Below are 25,785 nucleotides of genomic sequence, written 5' to 3'. Positions count from 1 at the left end.
CTTCAGATTGAGCTTGAAACGTTAAGTTTCCCAACCAGGACTCTAGTTTGTGGCATGCAGCAGGTAGACCATGCTTCCTGCTACCCAACAAATCTAACTTCTATAACACAAGAGGGTTTATATAGTGTCACTAAGACTCTCAATTTCCCCTAGCAGTGTGTAATAGGCTTGAGACTGTTACAAAGTCAGAAGGTCCCCTGTATAATGAATAACAGCATTAGCTGAAAGATCATTTCTTTCATACTCTATGTTAGCAAAATGGACATTATAACTGAAATATACCCAAATTAATTGAAAATAAATGTGAAATTGAAATCTAATCATGATATTGTGATGTATCGCAATATATATTGAATCGTGACGTGTATCGCAACACATAACGTATCGTGAGGTGGCTGGTGGTACCTAGCCCTACTTATAATCCATTTAATAGTAAAAAGTTTTGATTAATAACAGTTTAATATGATACAAAACCAACTATTTTACTCAAAATCTGTGTGCTGTGCATATTTGTTCTCATTAGAGGATTGCGTCGTTTCTCTTGCGTCACCTGTACTGAAATCAGTTGCGAATCGACAATCCCATGTGCTGTGCGTGAGGAGCGCTATTTGAATGACGCGCTGAGCTGCCGCCTATGAATAGTGTTCCAAATCGATCCCTTACGAGGCATCATTTCAGTTAGGATGTTGCCATAACAGACCAGACAGCGAGGCAGCTCACTAAGTTTTGGAACAGACCCTTTGTCTCATGTCTATGAGTGACAGCACATCACACAGTTCTGGGAGCACTGTTTGTGTGCATTCCTCCATCCTTATGACTTTACAGTGTAGATCTATTAGATATGTTTCAAAAGTGTCAATAAACCTACAAATGCAGGCTTTGGATTTTCTAAACACCATTATTCAGGATGACCAGAGCAACATTTCAGATGCGATGATTGGTCAGCTGGTTAGTTCAGCTATGAACGAGTTATTCATTCACATTACTTCTTTGATATTCCTAATAAATTCAATAGGGGTTTATACGGTATGTGTGTTTCCATCATAGTTTATGTGCTTTTGTTCTTGTCCCCATTACTGTGTCTCTTAATGCGTCTTACTTTTTGAATCCTTCCGATCAGATGTTTATTTATTTTCGAAACCGCATGTAACTGGTAAAGTTTAAAGTCTTGCGGTGCTTCACTGCTGTTCAAACACATGAGCGTTTACACAAGCGCAGTGTGGTCACATGCGTTTCTGTCCATCTTCGAATGTGGTTGAAATCTCAAAAGTGGATCCCTTTTACATTTGTCTTTTAAAATCGTTCTGTTTCAAATGGATCACCCAAAACGTATCTTAATACCAGGTATAAATGGGCCCTGTGACCAAAATGTCATATTAACATCAGGTGTGTGAAATGAAAAGGGGTCCATCCATTGTTTTTATTAAAGGCTTGTCTCTGTGAAAATTTGTGCTCTTTAAGTGTGTTCTCGTTTGTCTTGTGGTCTTGAGAGTGTTTGTGTAGGAGGCGGAGTTTCATTAGAGAGAGAGAGAGAGAGAGGGATGAGATGGTTGCAGTGGTGGAGCACAGAACATGACATAACCTGCCTCAGGATCTACCAGAGAGAGAGACAGGGAGAGTCCTCCACTGTGGAAGCTGCCCCCCTCCCTCTCCCTCTCTCTCTCTCTTTCTCTCTCGGTCTCTGTTACCTCAGAAAGGTGGAGGAATTATGTATGTAGAGGAGGAGGGTCATGTGATCCTGCAGCAGCTGCTAAACTGAACATTTCATTCAACAAGAGTGAGAGAGAGTGACTGTGTGTTGCTTTGTGAGAGAGCAACAGTGTGTGTGAAAGTGACAGAGAGAGAGAGAAAGACAGAGACGGATAGATGGCATTTCCCTGTGTGGGGTTTGCTAGAGGATGACAGACATGATCACTCCAGTGAGACACAGATCTATAGTGGAATAAATGTATGTGCTTAAATGTGTGTATTAAGAACTGCTCTCTGTGTGTGTGTACGTACATAAACACATAGTTCAGAGAAAAAGTATTTGCCCCCCCCCCCCCCCATGATTTCTTCTATTTTTGTTTTTCATACTAAATTGTTTTTAGATCTTCAAACGAGATATAACGTAAATGTCACCTGAGTAAACACAAAATACAGTTTTAAAATATATATTTTATTGAAGCAAAAAAGTTATAACACCTATATCACCCATGTGAAAAACTAACTGCCCCCTTAAACTTTATAGCTGGTTGTGCCACCTTTAGCAGGAACAGCTGCAACTAAACGCTTCCGATAACTGGAGATCAGTCTTTAACAACGCTGTGGTGGAATTTTGGCCCACTCTACTTTGCAGAACTGCTTTAGTTCAGCCACACTGGAGGGTGTTTGAGCATGAACTGACTTTTTAAGGTCCTGCCACAGCACCTCAATCAGGTTCAAGTCAGGACTTTGACTAGGCCACTCGAAAACGTTAATTTAGCTTCTTTTGAGCCATTCAGAGGTGGACTTACTCCTGTTCTTTAGATCATTGTCTTGTTGCATAATCCAGTGGCGCTTGAGCTTCAACTCACAGACTGATGACCAGAAGTTCTCCTTTAGGATTTTCTGGTAGAGAGCATAATTCATGTTTTCCTCAATTATTGCAAGTTGCCCTGGCCCTGAAGCAGCAAAGCATCCCTACACCATCACACTACCACCACAACATTCTCCTAAAAGTTTCAAGGATCATCAAGGTGTGTTTTGGCACAATTCAGATGAGCCTTAATGTTCTTCTGGGTTAGCAGTGGTTTTCACCTCGCCACTCTTCCATGAATGGCATTTTTGTCCAGTGTCTTTCTGATAGTGGAGTCATGAACAGTGTCTTTTATTGATGCGAGAGAGGCCTGTAGTTCCTTGGATGTTGTCCTTGGCTTTTTTGTGACTTCCTGGTTGAGTCGTCGCTGTGCTCTTGGAGGAATTTTGGAAGGTCGGCCACTTCTGGGAAGGTTCACTACTGTGCCAGGTTTTCTTCATTTGGTGATAATGACTCTCACTGTGGTTCTTGGGAGTCCTAGAGCCTTTGAAATAGCTTTGTAACCCTTCCCAGACTGATGTATTTCAATCACCTTTTTCCTCATCATTTCTGGAATTTCTTTCGACCTTGGCATAGTGTGCTACTGGGTGAGACCTTTTAGCCAACTTCATGCTGCTGAAAAAGTTCTATTTAGATGTTGATTTTAATTGAACAGGGCTGGCAGTAATCAGGTCTGGGTGTGTCTAGTCCAGCTGATCCCCATGATGAATGCAGTTTCATAGATTTGGAGATTTAGTAACAAATACTTTTTCACACAGACCCAATTGATATTGAGTAACTTTTTTGCTTCAATAAATAACATTATAATTTAAAAAAATAATTTTGTGTTTATTCAGGTTGCTTTTGTTTTATGTTAGATTTTGTTTACATTTTTGAAACAATTCAGTAAGAGATATACACAAAAACAAAAGAAACCAGGATTTCACTGTACATGTACATGCACAAGACTTCACAGAAACTCTTCAGTGTGTCTGAACATGCAGTGACGTGAAGCACATCTGAATATCAGTAAATAGTGCGGGTGAGTGAGTGTGTATGTGAGGGGCAGGGGTGCAACTACCCATGCATACCTTGCATATATGTTTTTTGCGCCTCTGGTGAGGGGTCAGTCTCAGGATCAGTGTTGTGTGCTGCCGCACTGTTGTTTATTTAATTATTAATTGCTCTGAGAGGTTCATGTGCAGTGCAATGGGTGAAGAGAAGGAATGCAAGGAGGACTCTCTCTCTCTCTCTCTCTCTCTCTCTCTCAGACTTTGGTAATGTAAGCAGGTGCAGACCGATGAGGCACAAGTTAGCAAGTCATGGGCTACGTTCATACCACAGATGAGTGTGACCCTAATCTGACTTCCTGCTCAAATCTAATTTTTTTGTAAGGTTGATTACATGACATTTTAAATGTGACCCATATCAGATACTGATCTGAACAGCCGATGCTTATTAACTGACCCGCATGCGTATAACACTCCCTGAGCATGTGTATAACAAACTCTGGCATGTTCAATAATATTATATTAAACTGCATTGAAAAATTTAATTAGCTGTTTTTTTTAAGCGGATAGGACACTTAATGCCTGAATACCGTATCTAATAATATCTCTGTACATGATGGAGAAAGGCCGTCTTGATGGATATAGTATTTTTAAATTAAGTAATTTGCCTTTGTATGGTGCAATTAGGCTAAATTATCATCAAAGCTCATGAGTTTAATATTACTTAAGAGCAAAACACCATGAAATCGAAGGACAAACAGCATTACATATAAAATTATTTCAGATTTCCAATGACTTGCTTGCATTTGCATTTTGATACAGTTTGAGAAATATGGAAACTGTGTTTTCTCTGCAAGCAGAGCATTTACAGCACATAAATCTATCATGTGCATATTTTACTACGTGTAGTCCAAACAAATCGCTGAACCCAACTTTTGAGCCTATAATTTTATTTCCTTAAAATAGAACTGAATGCATTAAGTAGAAAAGGTGTAACTCACAATTGAAAGTTTAAACAATAACATGTCTATATATGCTGGAAATCAAGGGTGCAAATGACAGATGTTGAGCTAGATTGATGTAAAATCACATAAAATCTGACCTGGCTGTTCACACTGAAGGCACACTGCAAAAAGCAGATACGGATCTGATTTATTTCTACATATGAAAATGGGCCAAATCGGATTTGAAAATGTCAGATTTAGTGCACTTTTGGCTGGTCATCCATATAACAGATCTGTGTCATGTGTGTGAAAAAAGATCAGATTTGGGCCACATTCAGCTGCGGTGTGAACGTAGACCATGAGCATGCATTTTTATATAAAAGCCATGCAATTTATAGGGTAAAGGAACATACTTTAAAGAGGCCCTATTATGCTCTTTGGGATTTTACCTTTCCTTTAGTGTGTAACATAGCTCTTTGTGCATGTAAAAGGTCTGCAAAGTTACAAAGTCCACGCAAAAGGGAGTTATTCTCTCCCACAGACAACACTGCTCAAGAACTACACGAAATGGCTGGATTGTAGTCCAGCCATTTTTTACGTTACTATGTAACACATTTGCATAATGCCTGCCTAAGGGCTACTTTAGCCCGCCCTCAAACAAACGTAGTTATTGCCGAGGCCAGGATGAGTTGGGTTAGTTTTGTCGCTATATTGAGAAGATGCTGTTTTCTTCAGTGCAAAAGCAAAACCTCTTTGTTTGGACTTCCAAAGGCAGACGAATTGAAGAATCAGTGGTTCAAATGTATTTTTACCATTATTCATCAGCAGTACAACCACAACCAATGCCGGATGTTCAAGACCTGAAAAGATGGTGCAGTTCCCACTTTGTTGGGACAATCTGGCACTTCAGGATCACAATCTGTAAGTATGCTTGATTATTTGTGGATTTATCTGCTACCGAGAGTTCAAATGCAGAGTTTTGTGTTGTAGCTACAGTGTACACCCTGTGCACAGCTGTAGGCCTCTGCTAACCTGCTAGCTAATGTTATTGTGTTGAAATAGTTTTGCTAATCAGCTGCGGGTCCACTTTTACCTACAATTGTGTAGAATTATGCAGATTGTTTGTCATTCTTACTAACATGAATAGTGATCAAGTGTGGAGATGGATTTATTTTTATAAACGTAATTTTACGTCTGCAATCCACGGTAGTGCTTGGCTAACTTGCAATTTAATGTTATTGTTTTGGTAAGGGTTTACTATTCAGCTGTGGGACAGCTTTTACCTAAAACTGTGTAACAAAATGGTCGATCTCAAGAGTCTTATAAAATTATATAATTACAAGCTGTAATGTTACGGCAGTTATTGGTAGTCCATGGCTAACTTGCTCACTAACTCTCTAATATCCCCGGTAATGTCCAACTGGGAGTAAGCATTTGTTCTCTGTTCATAGCTCTGGCGACAAAAGTTCAGCTATAACCATTCCAGCAAAAAATGACTAACTTAGATGCACTACGTGTCTTTTACTTGAAGCTTTGTTAGGTTCACAATAATCAACAGTGTACTTGTAAGAAAGCTACAAAATTAAAACTTACCACTGTGAAACGTCCTGCTGAAGTTGTGCTTGCGTAGGTTGTTCGGGTCAATCATCTTGTTCTTCCAAACTTTCATTATTTCATTCAGTATCGGACTCGGCAAGAGGTGGTACAGCAAAAACAGACGCCACTGTTGCCATAGTTACAGTAGTGTTTACAGCTGCTCAGGAAGACTCGAAACTTGGTTATGGTAAGGGACGTTACATTTCCGACACATGCTCTACGCGGTTGACCAGTCACAACAGTCTAGGCCAGCTGACCAATCAGAGCAGACTGGGCTTCTCAGAAAGGGGGGCTTTAAAGAGACAGGAGGTAAATCAGAGTGTTTGAGCCAGAGGATGAAGAGAGGGGAAAAGAAATGTACAGTATGAGAAAAATGTGTTTTTTGAACATTTAAGCATGTAAACCTATTTTAGTAGACCCCCAAAATAAAATTATGAACCTGTAAATTAGCATAATATGGGCTCTTTAAACACACCTCGACATTTGTTTTTATTAAATAAAAAGCAAATTGATCTCGAAATAAACAATAAATCTTACAATAAAAAGTTATAATTTGTTTGGTCAAATGACTGGTGTTCACCGTTTCTTCACTTTTCTTGTCGTATACTGTATTTTCTTTCTTTAAAAGCTTTCAAATTTGTCCTGGATCTCTGCTGATGGCTCTTTATTGCAAGAAGCGTGTTCATTTCCTCTGCAGAATACTGTACCATGATTTTGTTGATGGACATTTTTCTTGGTAGAGTTAACTTAAGCTAGCTAGACTGAGTCGTTGTTGATTTGGTAGAAGTGATTTGGAAGTGTGTGTGTGAATGCTCACAGACAGACAACCACCCCCAGAGGCTGAGTGACATTGGGCTTAACCTTTGACCTCACCTCTGTCCTCCAGCTGTCATGGACAGACAGTGTTTTGCGTCCACTTCACCCATTAGCCAGCCTATCTCTTCTGAGTCAAAGTACGTCTTGTTTATTGCTCCTAACATCTCCCTCCGTCTCTCTGTGTCTCTCTCAGGCATGAGCCATGAGCCAAAGTCACCATCTTTAGGCATGATTTCCACGGCGACCCGCACCACTGCGACCATCAGTCCCCTCACCCCGTCTCCTCTCAACGGTTCGATCGTGGCCAATGGCAGTCCTGCATCTCAGTCTGCACACACCGGATTCGCTGCTGCCCTCCGCAAGCTGGCCAAACAGGCAGAGGAACCCCGAGGTAAGCTGCGACCCCTGACATTTGACCCCTGACATGTGTGTCTTTGTTCCATGAGCACATGTGCATTAAGGGTATTGTGTCTTTATAGCCGTAATAATGAGTCTTTAGTGGATTTCACGCTGGACTGAATGAAGTCTGTTTCTCCCGGGAGTCCTGGTCATGTTCAGTGACCCACTTGAGCTGTAGCGTGATGTTTAGCAGGGGCAGGAGGTCATGTTCTGATGCTGTTGGCTCTCAGGGGCCCAATGGAGATCGGGTGAGAGAGCTCCATTTACCAAAGTGAATAAAAGAATGCTAGATCTTTTAGCACTACACATTTAACATGCTAGGAGGTAGGGCTGGGCAGTATTATGGTATATACTGTGCATTCATAAAGTATTCCGACCCCTTCATTTTTTTCACATTTTGTTATGTTGCAACCTTATGCTAAAATGCTTTAAATTATTATTATTTTCACATCAATCTACACTCCATACCCCATAATGACAAAGTAACAACCAGATTTTTGATAACTTTTCAAATTTATGAAAATGAAAAAACTGAAATATCTCATATTGACATAAGTATTCAGACCCTTTGCTATGACACTTAAAATTTAGCTCAGGTGCATCTCATTTCTCTGGACCATCTTTGAGATGTTTCCACACTTTGATCGGAGTTCACCTGTGGCAAATTCAATTGATTGGACATGATTTGGAAAGGCACACACCTGTCTATATAAGGTCTCACAGCTGAAAATGCATATCAGAGCAAAAAGGAACAAAGGAACTGCCTGCAGAGCTCAGAGACAGGATTGTGTCAAGACACAGATCTGGGGAAGACTACAAAAAAAATTCAGCTGCATTGATTGTTCCCAAGAGCACAGTGGCCTCCATAATTCTTAAATAGAAGTCATTTGGAACAACCAGGACTCTTCATAAAGCTGGCCACCAGGCCAGACTGAGCAATCAGGGGAGAAGGGCCTTGGTAAAAGAGGTGACTAAGAACCCAATGGTCATTCTGGTTGAGCTCCAGAGATCATGTGTGGAGATGGGAGAAACTTGCAGAAGGACAACCATTACTGCAACACTCCATTGATCTGGGCTTTATTGCAGAGTGGCCAGATGGAAACCTCTCCTCAGTGCAAGACACATAAAAGCACCTAAAGGACTCTCAGACTGTGAGAAACAAGATTCTCTGGTATGATGAAACAAAGATTGAACTGTTTGGCCTCAATTCCAAGCGTCATGTCTGGAGGAAACCAGGCACTGCTCATCACCTGCTCAATAACATCCCAGCAGTGAAGCATGGTGGTGGTATCATCACGCTGTGGGGGTGTTTTTCAGTGGCAGGGACTGGGGGACTGGTCAGGGTTGAAGGAAAGCTGAACGCAGCAAAATACAGAGATATCCTTAATGAAAATCTGGTCCAGAGCTCTCAGGACCTCAGACTGGGCCGAAGGTTCATCTTCCAACAGGACAATGACCCTAAGCACACAGCCAAGACAACGCAAGAGTGGCTTAGGGACAACTCTGTGAGTGTCCTTGAGTAGCCCAACCAGAGCCCAGACTTGAACCCAACCTGAAAATGGCTGTTCACCGACAGTCCCCATCCAACCTGACAGAGCTTAAGAGGATCTGCACAGAATAATGGCAGAAAATCCCCAAATCCAGGTGTGCAAAGCTTGTCGCATCATTCCCAAAAAGACTTGAGGCTGTAATCGCTGTAAAAGGTGCTTCATCTATGTTGACTGAGTTGAGGGTCTGAATAGTTGTCAATGTGATATTTAAGTTTTTTCTTAAGTTTTTAAGTTATCAAAAATCTGTTTTTTTGCTTTGTCATTATGGGGTATGGAGTGTAATATGTGAAAAAATAATAATTTAAAGCATTTTAGCATAAGGCTGCAACATAACAAATTGTGAAAAAATTAAGGGGTCTGAATACTTTATGTATGTAACATATCAGCAGGTAGAGATTTTGCTGAAAAGTTTACCGCTGTTACAAGTACTCTACAAGACTACATGTCTGTTTGGTCACATGTTTAATTTAAGGCTTGGCGTTTAACGTTTAATTGTCAATTCAGAATGGTTGATGTAACTGTTGTAATTATTAGGCTATAGTTTAATATATTTTGCAACTAGCTCCTTGGTTTGTCATTTACTGATATTGTCAATCATCGTCTGTCAATGATTTTTGCAGTCAGCATTGGGGGATTTGTCAGACATTGGCGAGATCCAATTGCATAATTTTATCGCCCAGCCCCTAGTGATTGGTTGAAAGAATTTTCCAACATTTGCAACCCTGATATCGGGATATTGACATATATTGTTAATGTGACACAAAATTATTTGCAATGTGATGTACGGTTTTTGTCATATTGCCCACCCCTGCAAGTGATGTTCACATGTATGTAATTCTTTCTTGTTTGAATTAGGTAACCTACGTGTTGTATTTTCATTTGGTGAAGATGATCACAGGTTGTGTTTTCTTTGTAAATTATTGTTTGTGTCGGATTTCAACCCGTCGGCCAAGAGCCCCATCTTAACCTGCTGTCTGTGAGATGGTTTGTCTTTTCTGCTGCAGTTTAGTGAAGGAGCCATTTTCTGGACCAGTTCCTGCTGCATCACTGTGTACCTGCTGTGTGAGAGAGTTGTGTTTTCTAGAAATACACCCATTGTGTGTGTGTCTGTGTATGCACTGATGGTGTTTGTATACGTAACCTGAAGAAGGTACATACAAACAAACACACGTACACACACTCTGGAGCACAGCTCTGCAGACAGCGTCTCAGCAGGGAAGCAGTCTTTAAGTGTTTGCCTGGAGCCGTGCTTTTCCGCATGCTGCCTGTCCCCTGGTGTGAGTGTCTCCAGCAGACCCAAGAAGAGCTCTCCACAGAGGGGACACTCGGGGGAGACGGCTCCAGCACCCTGCTGTGATGAATAACACGGAGTCCAGTGCTGCACCCAGACAACTTCTCTGGGGTCGTGAAGGGCCATTTCATTTGTCCTCATTATCACTGTACCATACCCCCGCCCCTCTCATATATTTAATTAGCCTATCATTTTTGAAAAAAATGAAATGATGATCGCAGACCGCTCACTGACTCTCTGATGCGTATTGTGCAAAAAATGTCAAGAGCTTTCTCTATGCAGCAAGTTCTAATCTGATTGTCTGGCTTGACCTACTCTCCTGGAGTCAGACTGATGTTAATATCAGTCAAGTCAAGTCATATTTATTTATATAATGCTTTTCACAACACACATCGTTTCAATGCAGCTTTACAGAAAATTATGCTGTAACAGAAAATGAAGCTGTAATGTCTGTAATGTCTTAAACGTCTTCATTGTGCGTGATTGGAGTTGGCAGCAGTTTATCCTCTGTGAAGTCCATCGTAGTAGACTGAAATGATGTCTGGCTGTCACAGCCTGCAGTTAGTAGTTATCACTCAGCGACACATAGGGGTGGGAGTTGGACATCGGGCAGGACCAAAGCTGGATCTGGCAGGCTCTGGTAACCTCAGGCAAGACATGCACATAACACTGGTGCTACAGAGGTTGAAAGTTTTGTAGCATAGGCCACACAATTGTAGCACAAGTATAAAAAGTCTATTACCATCTCTGAAAACAACCACAAGTAGTGCAGTTCATCACTTAAACAGGCATGTGACTGGCAAAGGACATTAATGTTGCATACAGGGCACACAAAATCCAAACCTTAACAAGAAATGTTTTCAGACAAACATTTTCTTTATTTGCCCAAAATGGCAGACTGCAGGAACAAAACACCTCTTACTTAACATTAAATCAATTTTATTTATATAGCCCAATATCACTAATCACAATCCAACTTACACTTCAAATTAGCAGGACAAATATGTGGGTCTGTGGGCACATCACTTAATAAAATAACTCTTTTATTTGCAAACCAGCAATCTCACCCAAACCATGACATTCCTCTACTGGACTCACACTGTCAACAGCTGCATCACTGTATTAGTGCATGTGTGTGTGTGTGTGTGTGTGTGTGCTCACAGATCTAGCATGTCTGCTGGCCACTCTTTCCTATTTGGTCTCCTGCCCCTTTTAGAAGAGGACACCCATTTCATTGCAACCCGGCTAGGATTGAATTCCTCCAATGAGCAGCCTTCTATGCTGCTACAGATTAAGTCTTCAGCAGTGGAGACATGGAGGCTGCTCCGGGTAGTGTTCTTAATGCGATTTTGGGCCGAAAATCCCCACTCACGCTGAGCAGATGAAATTGGCATCACAAGCAGTATTTCAGCCAAGTGCAGGAAGTTCTGAAATAAAGGTGACTAAAAGTAAAACTCATTTTATTTATTCAAGAGAATAGACACGACGTTGTAAATTCTGAAACATTTTAAATATTGCCCACATACCTCAAAGTTTGAGCGATATGGCTCCTTGGTGAGAAGTGTCTGCCACAGCCTTAGGTATGACTTGTCTGCGAAGGTGGTCATGAGGGGCTTCAGCTGCTGCCATTCCTGATGGACCTGGTCAGTCTGGCATCCACCACTTTGTCAGTAGACATACAGGGAGAGAGAATAGGGGAGGGAATAAGGTATGGGAACATTTAGACATAAGAAATGTGTGAAACTTAAAACACTGAACATGTTATAGATTCATTGAAATACATAACATCTGATCTCTAATCTGCCCTATGTGCTCACTTTCTGAGAAGTTTGCCAAAATGTTGGAGAAGAGACTGAACCTCTGCCCTGCCATAGTGCAATGATGCAGCTTGACTCTCAGGCCATGCTTCATGGTTGAATATTCTGAGGCAACCAACTACACCTTCCCCTGACTGACTCAGCAAACAGCTGAAGCCACGTGCAGATTACTGAAAACACCATCAGTCAAGGAACTTGCCCTTTCAGCTCCATGCTCTGAAAAGCATGTTAACACCAAAATCAAAATACCAATATCTGAATTTATTTTCTAATTATTTTCTCTTGTATCACACCTAAAAGGTAACACTCTCTCCCTCATGCTGGATGCTCAGCAACTTCTCTAACATCCCTCCTGGTTTAGGCCTCAACTTCATTCCTTCCAGTTCAGACACTGTTCTCTGTAGCTCAGCAGAAGCCTTGGGTAGGATCAAGTAATTTCCCTGTAGGATCTGGCTAAGGCTCCATAGTTCTGCAAATACGTCAGCCATAAAGTGGCAGAAGGTGCAGAACTCTGCACACACCATCTCACACTTGATCTGAAAAATAACTTTTAGAGATTGTAGCAAATTACATAATTTCTTAAAACAACATGGTTAAAAAAGGATTGAGCAACCCAAAGCAAGCATGTCTTTCCTCTTAGCTCTTCCTTTCACATCAGCAGAGGGAGAAGATGCAGACAGGTGGCTCATGTTCTGTAGGATTGCAGCATACTGGCCACTGTCCTGTTCAATCTGTCCAGCTGGTTTGAGAAGTGCATGCAATACACGTTCAACATGAGGAATCCAGCGTGTGCCTTTGACATTGGAAGGGTTACTGATGTTGACTCCCAGCATTTTGCCCACTGCCTGCAGCTCCCTCTGAGATTTTGATCTAAAGTGGTATGTTTTCCACAGCAAGTAGAGGAGTTCATAAAGTTTAGCTACCATAGGCTCCTTTTTTTGGACAGTCAGCATGGCTAATTCCAATCTAAATGAATGACACAGTGTAAAAGTAAGTTTGGTTTAAAAAAAAAAAAAAGTCAGTCAGTAAGTACATGTTCATATGTGATATGGAGCTTAAAAGTCTTAATGTTTACAATTTACCATTAGTAATTAGGAAAAAACTAGTTACTACTGTTCTGACAAAGATAAATTGCAATGATGAAATTATACCAATTCTTGATTTTATGTATATTAGATCACATTCAGTGTATTTCTAAGCACAGCAATAATCATATTTACCTGTGAGGCATGCAGTGGAATGGAATTACATGCTCTTTGACCTTTTCTTTCAGCAGGGCAATGACACCTCCACGTTGTCCCATATTCACTGCAGCTCCATCCGCTCCGAAGCCAACTAGTTTGTTTATCCATCCTATCTCCTGTCCCAGCTGCTCTCCTGTTTGAATTATTATCTCATTATTGAAAAACACCTTAATAGTGAGCTATACTCACCTAATGCATGGCATGTATTGCATGTATTGTAGTTCTTGTTGCCCAACCAGCTTGTTTGTTGGCTTTCCTTTTTGAAGGATTTGAACATAGACCATTTCACATTCCTTGTTCGATGCATCTTTGTCCCCATCAATCATCACAGAAAAGTAGCGGCTTCCTCCGCCAGGTCAGATTTCATTTCATCAGCTGTCATCGAAATCATCTCTCCACATCAGACGTGGTTATTTTGCAGAGCAAAATCAACGGCTTAAACTTCGTAAAAGGAAGTTTTTCTTTGGCGATGCAATACACCACATTCATTTTCATTCTCACTTCACGGAGAGCAGCATCATCCGCTTTGGCTGCCAGAGTCCTCAGGGTGTGCAGCAGCGTGCCAGCCCACTCAGGTTGTTGTGTGGCGATGAAGGCATCTCTGGCAAGAAAGTGACGTTGGGAAGTTTTAGTAGTGTTTTTTTTTTTTATGTTATCCCTTTTTAAAATGCTGTAACCCATTACATAAGGATTGTCTACTATAATCTTTTCTGGAGCCTCCATGCATCAGCAACAGAACAGAGCTGTTGTTTAGCATCGAAAATTTATCCAAGGAAAATTCTTTTTCCACTCGGCGTATCTATAAATTTTCCCTTTCGTTTCTCCCTTAATTTCATTTGGCAATGTTGCTTCTTTCGTTTCTTCCACGCGGGCTCGTTTGGGGTTTTGGTTGAGCACTTGAAAATACCGCTTCATTTTCCTGTCATCATCTAACTCTCTCGACTAGCTGAGGAAATGGCATAGAGGCAACTGCATAGGAATTATGGGATTGTTCCCTAGGAATTGTGGGAACTGGTGTTGGATGTATGGACTCTACGCAGCCGGGACATGATTTTTAATTGCACAATAGACTACAACTACCAAGTAAAATAGCAGGGCTCCAGACTATTAAAATTACTAAGGAGCCATTGGCACCTAAACTGAAACATTAAGGAGCCAAATGGCTGTTTTTAGTCACCAAATCACAGAATTGCTCGATTTAGATTGCTGTTCAGAAACAAGATAGAAAGCAGAAGAAAATACCCATTAATCAGAGGTTTAATAAACAGTATACAGTATATAGTTGAGAAGATAAGTTTACATTCCCTTTTGCCTCATAAATGTTCACACCCCTTTCATAATTTATACAAATATAAGAGATAAGAGATTTTGTTTATTTAATACTGCTCTTCACAATCCACATTACAGATAATTACATAAAGTATAGTATGCATATAGTAGTTTGTTGTCTTTTTTAGCATCAGTGAATGTCAAAAGCTTGATCTCATATATATATATGTATGTGCATATATATATAAATATATATATATATATACTGCCATTCAAAAGTTTGGGGTCACTTGACTGAAATGTTTCTCATGATCTTAAAAACCTTTTGATTTGAAGGCATATGTTTAAATGTTTGAAATTAGTTTTGTAGACAAAAACTAAGGCAATGCTACCAAATACTAACAAAGTATTTCCGAAACCAGGAAAACGCTGCTGCCGGAGGCTGTATACGGAGGTACGATGAAAATAAGGTGCTTTTCAAACCGTTCAGAGACCAGTTTCCTTAAGAGTTTCTTTCATTCAAAACAGCTGTCAGTCAAGCCATTAACTGATTAGGCAGCAAGGTAGCAAGTCAGCTGCCTACGTTTTCAGATGCAGCCCAAGGTTAAAGCGCTTCATGTGTGTTATAAGTAAATGTCTTATTCACTATGCACTGTATGTACAATTGGTTTGATTCTGTATTTTTGGAGAAAATGCGATTGCTAACGTGGACATGCCATCCATGGTTGCTGGACTACTGTATGTACTGTTATTTCCTTCTTCCTAATATATTAAAAAAAAATTCATGTGCAAATAAATTACTAAAATTTGCTGACTAAACCAAAATCTGAAGAAACTATCTACCAGTTAGTTTTGTGTGAAATTGAGAAAATATAGTGCTAAATAAGAGTTTATTATTATTTTTTAGCAATTTTATGTTTGTTATTTACTATATTAAATTGTGTGATATATCGGCATTGTATCGACCTATCAGCCACCCTGCCCTCTAGATATCGGCATCGGCCATTAAAAACCCCATATCGGTCGACTACTAGAATATAGCGTGGCAGAAGGTCACTTAAGTACTGCGGAGCTGGACCATTCAAAGCGTTGGAAGTAATTATCAGAATTTAAAAATTAATTTGAAACTTAACTGGTAGCCAATGAATTGACGATAAAGTTGGGCTGAAAATATCATGTTTGTTTGTTTGTTTTAGTAAGCACTCTATTTGCTGCATTTTGAAATAATTGAAGTTTATTTATTGAACCTGTAGGACAGTAATGCATTACAATAATCTAGTCTTGAGGTCATGATCACATGAATTCGTTTTTTGGCATCAGAAAGATAGAGCATATATTGTATCTTAGCAATTTTTCTGATGTGGAAGAATGCTGTTCTACAAACATTGGAAATGTGATTTTCAAAGGACAGAATGGTATATTATTCGCTGTAGAAGACTACGGAACACTACATACTTCGAGAGTCAAATAATATTTTAGTAGCTTATATTTAAAGGTTTTGGTTTAATAATTAGTACCTCTGTTTTGACAGAATTGAGGAGAAGGACATTTCTAGCCATCCAGTCTTTTGTGGAAATATAAAGTTGAGTATCGTCGGCATAACAGTGAAAACTTAAAACTTACCTGATTATGTCTCCCAGGGGAAGCATATATAAAGAGAAAAGTAGAGGCCCTAAAACTGATCCCTGTAGCACTCCATACTTAACTTTAGCTTAATCCTACAATTCCTTGTTTACACAGACAAAGTGGTAGTGGTCAGATAAATAGGACCTAAACCAAGCTAATGTCTGTCCACAAATGCCAACATAGTTCTCAAGGCTATCTAAGGGGATGTCATGATCTATGGTGTCAAAGGCAGCACTAAGATACAAAAACACTAGAAGAGAAATGCAGCCACGATCAGATGATAAGAGCATAATTTGTAACTATGATAAGTGCTGTCTCCGTACTATGATGGGACCTAAATCCTGACTGAATTTTCATATATACCATTTCTCAGCAAAAATGACCATTTCTCAGTCCACAAGGAAAAAAGTCACGAAGGAGAGATACCAGGAGACTACAATATGCACCTCTGATGAACAACTAGTCTCTAGATTTGCTGAAATCTGTTATTGAACCTTTGAAAGATATTTAAGGTTTGACTGAGACACTTTGGCCACATCCACACTAATCTGTTTTTTTTTTTTTTTTTTTTTTATAACGTTATCATTTTTTAGATTATGCAGTAATGGAAAGCGTTTTTGGATTGCTCCATTTTGGGTAGAGAAAAATGCCATTCTAGTGTGAATGAGAGGTATAAACGTAGTGAAATCAAGGCTTAATGCTGGTATGGTCTCAGTAGCGAATAAACAAGAGATCCTTGAGCACACCTGTATATTCCGTTTTGCTATCAGGCCACATCCACTCCAGTTCGTTTAATTTGAAAATGTATTAATTTCATTACATTTACGCCTCTCATCCACACTGGAATGGCATTGAAAACAGAGACTTTTGAAAACGCTCTCCATGACCGAAAATGCTCTCTCAAATTAACAGCTTATGGATATAACTGCATACTTTGGAAAACAATGATTTAGGAAACTGAAAACAGAGGTTTCAAACGGATTAGTGTGGGCTTGGCCTCAGAGTTAGCCTATATCTGATTTCAGATTTCAAATCAAACTGTTTGGTTGGACAGATGGTCTTTCCTGTCTAAATGGGCTGTTCTTGGCCCGAATAAGCTGATAAAGTCTGGCTACATGAGACTTCTAGTCAGCTAGCTGTTAACTCTGATGTCTCTCTCTCTCTCATTTTGTCTCTCTCTGAGCTGTCTGTGGGTGATGTTTAAAAACAGTCAGTTGATGCTCACACTATTATTAGGTCACTCACACTGTTAAAAACAGCCCCAGAAACACCTCTGCCCAGTGGATGTCTGATGTATCTCCTCTCCAGACAGCTGTAGGTGGACAGCAGGGTGAGCTCACAGAGAAACGGGCTGATCCAGAGATGCTACAGTGAAACGGGTCGAATTAGTGACAAGCAATATAACCATATTTATTTCTCAGATCTTAACTGGATTGCACTTGGTAAATTAAACATGAAACTTAGTGAGGTCCTGGGACAACAATGTCACATTCTGCTGTTTGAAACATTTGTCATTGCATACTGTATACTTTTTATACATACTATTTTATACCATTATACTAGTATATACTGTACAGTATGCAGTAAGCAGTATGCTAAAATTCCTTTCTGAACACAGTAAATCTCTCTCTCTCAGCAGGTGGTGTGTGCGATTAATTAGCTGCTCTGTGTGGACTGAGATATTAAAGGACTCATCCTTTATCCACAGAGAGAGAGATAGAGGAGCAGAGAGTAGGAAAGAGTCTCTAGTTCTGGTTGAGAGGAGAGAGAGAGGCAGACATGGCCCTGGAGGGAGGTGGTGGGGGGGGGTCCAAGAAACACTGACCTCTCCATCTGGAGAAACACACACACACACACAGAAGCTGTGTCCGAAATGGCTCACTTATTCACTCATTCGCTGTTCCCTATATAATGGATGGCACTACATCAGCAAGGAGTGAATTCAGACACTGATGTAAACACAGATCATCAGAAAGAGCGCTGGAGCTCTTGCAGAAACAGACATATGTACTATGCAGGCTACCTTACATTGGATGATGATTAGGGATGATCACAGTTAACTGATTAACAGGCTTTAATAATTTTTTCAAATAATACTATTGGTTAAAATTTAACCAAGTGGTTAATTAAAGAAAAAAAAGAGAACTAATTTGATGGTGTGGCAGAACGACCCGCCCCTCCCTCTCGTCATCGTCACCCCTCCTCTGAGATCCGTCCTTCAGCCAGGCTCATGACGCAAGTGGGCAGGAGAGAGAAGAGGCGCATAATTAATAAGCCTCGTTTGGGCAGCAGTTTGGAACGAGGCACACCTGATGTGCGTTTAGCCTCATGACCGCTGCCAAATAAACATAGAGCGTGCCTCTTCTTGGGAAGCTGGCTTCTGTTCTCCTTGTGTGCACACAGTGAGGTCCTCACAGATCCAGGAGCAGAGCGGGGAGGGTTCCGGGTGAATTAGATGTAACGCCGGGGGATTGAAGCACACGTCGCGGCCGATGGGCACAGATGCCAGGCCGCTTTCCCCTCACATATGCCGCGGGCCTGGGAAGAACACTGCCACCCCAAGCGCCATGGACCAATCAGGCGAGTGCGTGCGGCCGCCGGACCCTGCCCATGTCCTGGATCCTCCTCTGGACACTCCCCATCCTACACGATGCTCCCTTTCACTGTGAGGATGCCAGATTCCCCTTTATTTTGGACACTTTCCTCCTTGGACACTATTTTCCCCATTCATAAACATCTTATGTTTATTATTATTTTCAATAAATGCCTCTCCGAGGCTTGACGGAACACCCACTGTGTCTTGTCTTTTGCTCACCCCACCCAAATAGGTAAACCATGTAGGGCATGTTATGTACACGCGAGGGCGCTGTTAAAATGTAAACCACTGTCTTCCTCAGTCTGAATGACAAAAAATTATGAAGCGTGTGCTGTGGGGCCGTTTCATCCCAGAAGACATTCTGATGCAAATTGTCAAATAGGACTTTAAAGTTTAGTAGTAGCATGAGTACAATGCGGAACCACATAAAAAACAAACATCTGCAAGCCTCGAAGAGCATATGTTTACTAGCGTGTCGAGCGTCTTTAAAGGAAACACCCCGGCGTTACATCTTTAATTCAGTTATTTTTAATGCATTTTAGCTTTATTAAAGTTCAAATAATACGGAAGCAGATCATGTAAATAACTACAAATCCGAAACTGCCATTTCTCTGTGCGGTCAGCGCCTCTTCTATGAGTTGTGTGAAGCGTCCCGATCTAAGGGGGAGAGATTGAAACTGCATCCGGCTGAGGCGCACACTGTCCGGGATGCTCACCCCTTGAGCGCGCATGCTTAATGCAGCTGGATTATAACGTGATGACACGCGACTTATTGAATCATAATATATGTGTCTGTGCATTTCTTATCCTGAAGAAAATTGGCAATACGCAGCTTTATTAATAAAAGAGAGTTTGTTTTTTTGTGAGTTAAAGATGGATTGAAGTGAACAGAAAGGTGACAGAGGGAAGTCTTCACCCCATTATACACTGCAACAAAATGCATTTTTGATTTGTTTTTGTTTTGGCTTGTTTTCCAATATAAATATCTAAAACTCCTTTAAAACAATGTACATTTTCTTTAGCAGCTATACTGTAGAAGAAAGAATTGTTATCTGAGAATGTTGAATATAATATTAAAAATACAAATATTTTAAGATATCTAAAAATCCTTTAAAAAAGAAGCATTCACCTGAGAAGCAGCATGTAAGATATTTAGATTTGCTTTTAGAGAATAGATCTTGAATATAAATATATTTTATTCTGATCAAAAAATCTTTTGTTGCAGCCCTAATGTTTACAGCTCTGCATTTCACTAATATTGCACGGGAGACAGGAGGGGCGATGCGATGTGCGGCAGGACGTCAGTGCCTTCGGAGCAGACCCCTGACTATGTAGATATGTTGATTTTTCTTCGCAAAATTATTAGGATTGCCAGCAGCACAATATGTGGGTAGACTATTTCTTTATTTTTCCATTGTTAAACTGCCAAAAGTTATCGCCTCGTAGGTTAATTGGGCATGCAGGCGATTCATTTAATAATTGTTTGTTACAAAATGTAAGAAGGAAATTGTGGCGAGCAGGGCGGGGCCGAGCGGCGTCTGGGCAGAGCGAGGCTGGGAAGATAAGTGGTGAATGAGGTCCACCTGTGTGCCACACCAGTCTCATGTTCCAGTGAGGGGTGGTGGAAGTATTTATGGAGAGGAGACAGTGGCAGACAGGGAGAGAGAGAAGCATGGACCTGTGTTTGTGCAGCATGACTGCGGAGAAGCAGTGCATTTTGTTTTGTCTTTTTAGTTGTATAATAAATGCTTCCTCCTTACCATGCATTCCTTGAACTTCGTTACAGAAATATATGGTTGTTCATTCAAATGTTGATGTAATAACTATGCCAAATATGCACATCTGTCATGCGAGCCTGTTTTGTTTCAGCCAGAATAGAGCATTGTCATGCTTGTTTGGTCACTTTTTTGATTGATGGTGTATTGGTTCATAACCGGTTAATGCTGGCGGTTACACGGTTAAAAGAATTTGCTGATATTTGCATCCCTAATGATGATGATAGTAATTATAATCATTGTTCTTATTAAATGGTATATTAGTAATGCAATAAATCATCATTCCGATTGCCATGTTTATGTTCATAAAGTTTAATACATAATGATTATATTAATAATAATTACTGCCAAGCTGGGCAGCATCATGTGTGCAGAGCACCCTCATTTGACCATATAGCAATTCTAAAGGTAAATATTGCATGCTCCTATTATTTGAAACATCCATCAAATTATCATTAACCTCAGTAAAATAGTGAAGAATTAAGCTGAGTTAATGACAAAATAAAAATCAGTAATCTATATAATTTCATCTGCATAATCGTAAAAATATCTGTATAATTTTGGCTCAGTATATTTTAACAATGACTTTTCAAAAAGGTAAAAAAATATAGAGCGTGAAATAAAAGATTATTGGAATAAAAGAAATTGCCCACTTGATCTCTTGCTGTCTCTCTCTCTCTCTCCCTCTCTCCGCATGCGCTGTCTCTCTCAGCTCGTCAGTCCTCCCCGCGATGGATAAATGTACAGCAATATACTGTCAGCGAGTGTACATCAGCTGTACACTCGAAATCAGAGTGCATTGTGGGTAAGATTGAGTGAACATAAATAGGGAACTAATTCTGACACCACTACAAAATGGCAGGCACCCAAAACTAGTGCTCTATAAGTGGATAGGGGGGTGATTTCAGACACAGCTAGAGACAAATATATTGGCAATCACACACACGATGATAGCTCTGCTTCATTCAGATTCTTAAGGTCTTCCTTAAGCACTTGTGCCTCTTGGATTTAATGGGAGAGCCTTAAAATGACATGTGAAAGTGAAGAATTTAATACAGAAATATTTTACTATTGCATAATTTAATATATTAGTATATTGTAATGGCTATACAGGTTGGCTGGGTTTCAAAAACAACAGTGTAAATGTAAAATGGACCAAGACTAAAGCTGAAATATTTGAAATATTTGAAAACATTTAATATTTAAAATATTATTTTTCATGTCATTCTACCCCTGTGCAATATTTTACAAGTTTTTAAAGCCTTAAAGGAAATAATTTATCCCTATTTTATTATATGATTCCAAGTTGAATATGAATAAAGAACTTCTTATGTTGAATGAAGCATACACACACACACATACACACACACACACACACAGCCTACACATTAAGAAGTATGACAAATTGTATGAAAATTATCAGCATAATGGTGAAAAACCTGAAACCGACAATTAATCGTCATAATCGCAATTATTTGTCTGACAACTAATCGTCCGGCAAATTTCACAATGGCTACAGTCCTATGAAAGTCCAATTAAACAATTGTGATCAGGCAATTATGTAATAACTGTGACAATCTTAATCACAGGCATGCTTCCTTAGTGTGAGCAGCAACATTCTGCAGCTTTCTGAGATCCCTTAGTTTTGGCCAAATTGTAAGGCATCATCACATGTATCCATCACGTAGAAGGCTCTCCCAGAATGCATTGTGATGAGCTTATTGACAAAATCCATACAACATGGCAGACGGGGCAAGTGTGTGTGTCGGGGGGCAGCATATGGACTGAGGCGTGTAGAGTTGCTCTCACACCAGGTGTGAAATGGGCTGTTTAATTAACTGCTGATGCTCTTCGAATGCAGCCAAAATCATGTGTGTGTGTGAGTGTGTGTGTGTGTGTGTGTGTGTGTGTGTGTTTGTGTGGTAAAATGCAGAAGAACCTTCAGAGATCAGAAATTCACATTAAACACACACACACATGTACTAAACAGTGTGAAATCTGTTCATTTCGGTGGCATTCAGAGCGTGACAGGAAGTGATGGGGCCTCTCGTCCTTATATGGGCAGGGCTTCCTCTGAGAGCAGCTTGCACAGACATCACACTGAATAGATTTGAATATCATTAGCATCTCATCAAGCATATTAGTTTGCAGGACTCAGATGGTGTGTGTGTGTGTGCATGTGTGCGTGCATGAGTGTGTATGTGTGTGTGTGTGTGTGTGTGTGTGTGTGTGTGTGTGAACGAGAGCCCCATCTGCCTGCGTGTGTGTTTCAGGATGTCTGAGGTTGAGTTCAAAGAGACACCATAAAACCTGCTTGAGGGAGCCGTGACGTCTGCCTCACACACACTCACACACAGTCGTGTTGTGTATGGTGTATTAATTGTGCACTAATGCTTTAAAGACACATCAGATATGAATGTGTGTCTGAGACACATCCACACTTAGACGAGAAAAAAGAGATCGGATGATAATGCTGGATCATGATACATCACACACACATGCATGAGGAAACTGTGTGTGAGTGTGTGTTTGAGAGAAAGAGAGATCTGTTGAGTGTGTGTTAATTGACAGAACAAGAGAGGAAGAGACGCTCTGAGATCTTGACTGGGACTCAGTTGATAACTGCTGTTGTGTGGACACACACTCTGTGCTTGCATGTTTAATGGTGTATTTGGGTGTGTAACTGTAATTACAGCGTGCGTCTCTCCTCTTTCTGCTGTTGACTGAAATCTTTGTGGCATCTCTTTAAAAGCTTTCTTCAGTGAGCACTAGCTGCTAATGGCTTCCCTGAAGACGGCCCGTTTAACGCACATCACCTGAGCAGAAGATTCTGACGCTGGGAATATCAGCACTGAGAAGACTTCCTTTACTGAATTATTCCTTATCAATGCTGTCATTAGTAACTGTCATTATCAGTCATCATGTGAATTATCTGGCACTGATTGCTCCAGTCTGCATACTACATACTCTAGTGTGTATTAGGGCTGGACGATATGGCAAAAAAATAAAATCTTGATATTTATCAAACTTATGGACGATTCACGATTTATGACTTTTTTATATACTCCAACATGATTCAAATGGCATGTTCTTTATTAGCAACCTGGTTAGAGAAATCCAAATTTTTATCATTATAGGAAACAAAGGTGCGCCAGAAAAATGTAAGAATGCACCAAATGCACCACAGGGAGAAGTTTTCAACAGAGTGTAAATGTAAAATAAATTAAAATCTAATAAACCCAGATGTTTAGAAATAATAAGAAAACTGCTAAATACTTCTTAGCCAGTGTAGGTATCCATTTTATCTAAACCAAGTCTATCTGGAAAGTAATATCTATAAATGATCAAGTTTATCTAGAAAGGACTTTGTACATCAAACAATTTGTATGTATATTCATAAACCCCTGCATATTGAGACCTGCCCTCTAGCGGTTCACGCTGAGCAGCACAGCAATATTAAATAATTTATCATAATGATCGCTTGCCAAACGTTGGCTATAGATGCAGTACACTTGAAACACGTCACAGAACAAAGCAATGATTAGCGATCTATCTGAATCATCATGGTAAAAGGAGCAGTGGATGTTTGATTCTCCCATATATAACCTATATCCATATGATTTTAAATGAAACCAACGTAACCAACACTTTTATGGGTAAAAAGAAAAGAAAGGAGACCGTTCATCAACATGCACAGGCCTGTTGGTCTTATGGTCTTGAGACGAAGTTGAGCAACAATCAACTGTGTAAATCGTACTGGGAATATTACCGCTGTCTTTTATATCAGTCTCCATTTTGTTCACCTGTCATGTTCATTTGGAGCGCGCCACACACGTGCAACTGATCAGATCGGGATTGGCATTAATAATTTTTCTCTTTCTTATTCAGCCTTTGGTGGATTTACTATCTATAGTGTTTGCAATGTTTTTATGCAAAGACTCGATTTCTCGATAAAAAAATAAAATAAAATAAAAATCGTGTCAAAACGCAAATTCAAATTAATTGAAAAAATCTGAAAAACCGCCAAGCCCTAGTATGTATACCTGATGTCATGTGTAAAGGGCTTTGTCATATGAACATTATGCTATAGCGATCATGTAGGTTTAAAAGTGGAAAATAAGGGAAAAATGCACGGCAACACATATGTTCGCATGGCGAAATTCCACGGGCGAACAAGCGTGGGCAGATGTTGAGCACGTGTAAAATAAGCAAAAAAATAAATAAATAAATGCCAAGCAGCCTTTTTTTATTCTGCACTTTATACTTTGGGAGAGTGAAGTTAAAAAATGCTAAAACCACTGAAATTATTTCCTTGTCCATTGTGAATATTCAGTGTAGCTGTTTACGAAGCACTGTTCACACAAGGGTAACCGCCAAACCAAGCAGCTTCCTATTGGTCAACGCAGCGATTTCACCTGTCAAAGTTCACCAAACTTGAACTCCATGCAAAATCTGCGAGGGCAAATTCATTGCATGCGATTCACAATCTCAAGTATTCCCATTGAGATGACTGTATTTCGCTCGCTGAATTTCGCTGTGTGAAGGTATGTGTGACCGCGCCTTAAGGATTTGAATTTTGGTGATTCTGACTAACCAAGAATAAAACGCATAAATCAACCCAGGGTTTGGGGATGAATGTGTTCTGTTTGAGTTTTTTATTTATTGTTGGTCTATGTAGACCTGCATCTTTTCAGTGTGTTATGGTATGAGTTCAGTGTAGTGCTCATGAACACTACAAAAAACAAATGTGATTCAATTTTAGGTTGTTTCTCACCAAAACCTTATCATATGCCTTTGGAAGTGATGGATACTTTGGGTAGATTTAGTGCTTTAAAGTGGCTGTCCACTGCATTGTATTGAAAAGACGGACTGAGACATTCGTCATCATCTCCTTTTGTGTTCCTCATAAGAAAGAAAGTCATATTGTTTGGAACAACATGAGGGTGAATAAATAAGACTGTATTTTCATTTCTGGGCGAACTATTCCAATTCAACTAGCTGTTTTTTTTAATGCAAGAATGCATCATTGGCTCATAATCCTCTCCAAAACTAGTGTAGAGTGCTGTTGCCCCACTAGATTGAAAGTCATTGTATACAGAGTCTCCCACAACCAATCAAACCACAAGGCACCGGCAGGCGCCCACCATAACAAATCACAAAATTAAAAATCAGGCTCCATTTAGGCACATTTGCACAGTCTCCATATAATGGCTGTTGTGGGCCGCCTGTCTGTCTGTCACTCCTACATGAGACATTTGCACTTTTATATGTATATATATATATATATATATATATAGCACTTGTTATGTTTACTGG

At 40.0% G+C, this 25,785-nt stretch overlaps 1 protein-coding gene across 2 annotated transcripts in view; it reads left to right on the top strand.

Annotated features, from left to right (window-relative positions):
- Positions 1-25,785, top strand: part of LOC127417330 (genetic suppressor element 1-like) — a 380,629-nt gene that overhangs the window by 315,211 nt on the left and 39,633 nt on the right. For both annotated transcript variants that reach the window (XM_051657284.1, XM_051657283.1), the window contains exon 3: positions 7,096-7,293. In XM_051657284.1, coding sequence (XP_051513244.1) covers positions 7,096-7,293 — 198 coding nt within the window. The remainder of the gene's footprint in view (positions 1-7,095; positions 7,294-25,785) is intronic.

Source organism: Myxocyprinus asiaticus, chromosome 26 (genome assembly GCF_019703515.2).
Source record: "Myxocyprinus asiaticus isolate MX2 ecotype Aquarium Trade chromosome 26, UBuf_Myxa_2, whole genome shotgun sequence".
Taxonomy (NCBI): Eukaryota; Metazoa; Chordata; class Actinopteri; order Cypriniformes; family Catostomidae; genus Myxocyprinus; species Myxocyprinus asiaticus.
Note: the sequence above shows the minus strand (reverse complement) of the source record. Positions and strands in the feature narration are given on the sequence as shown.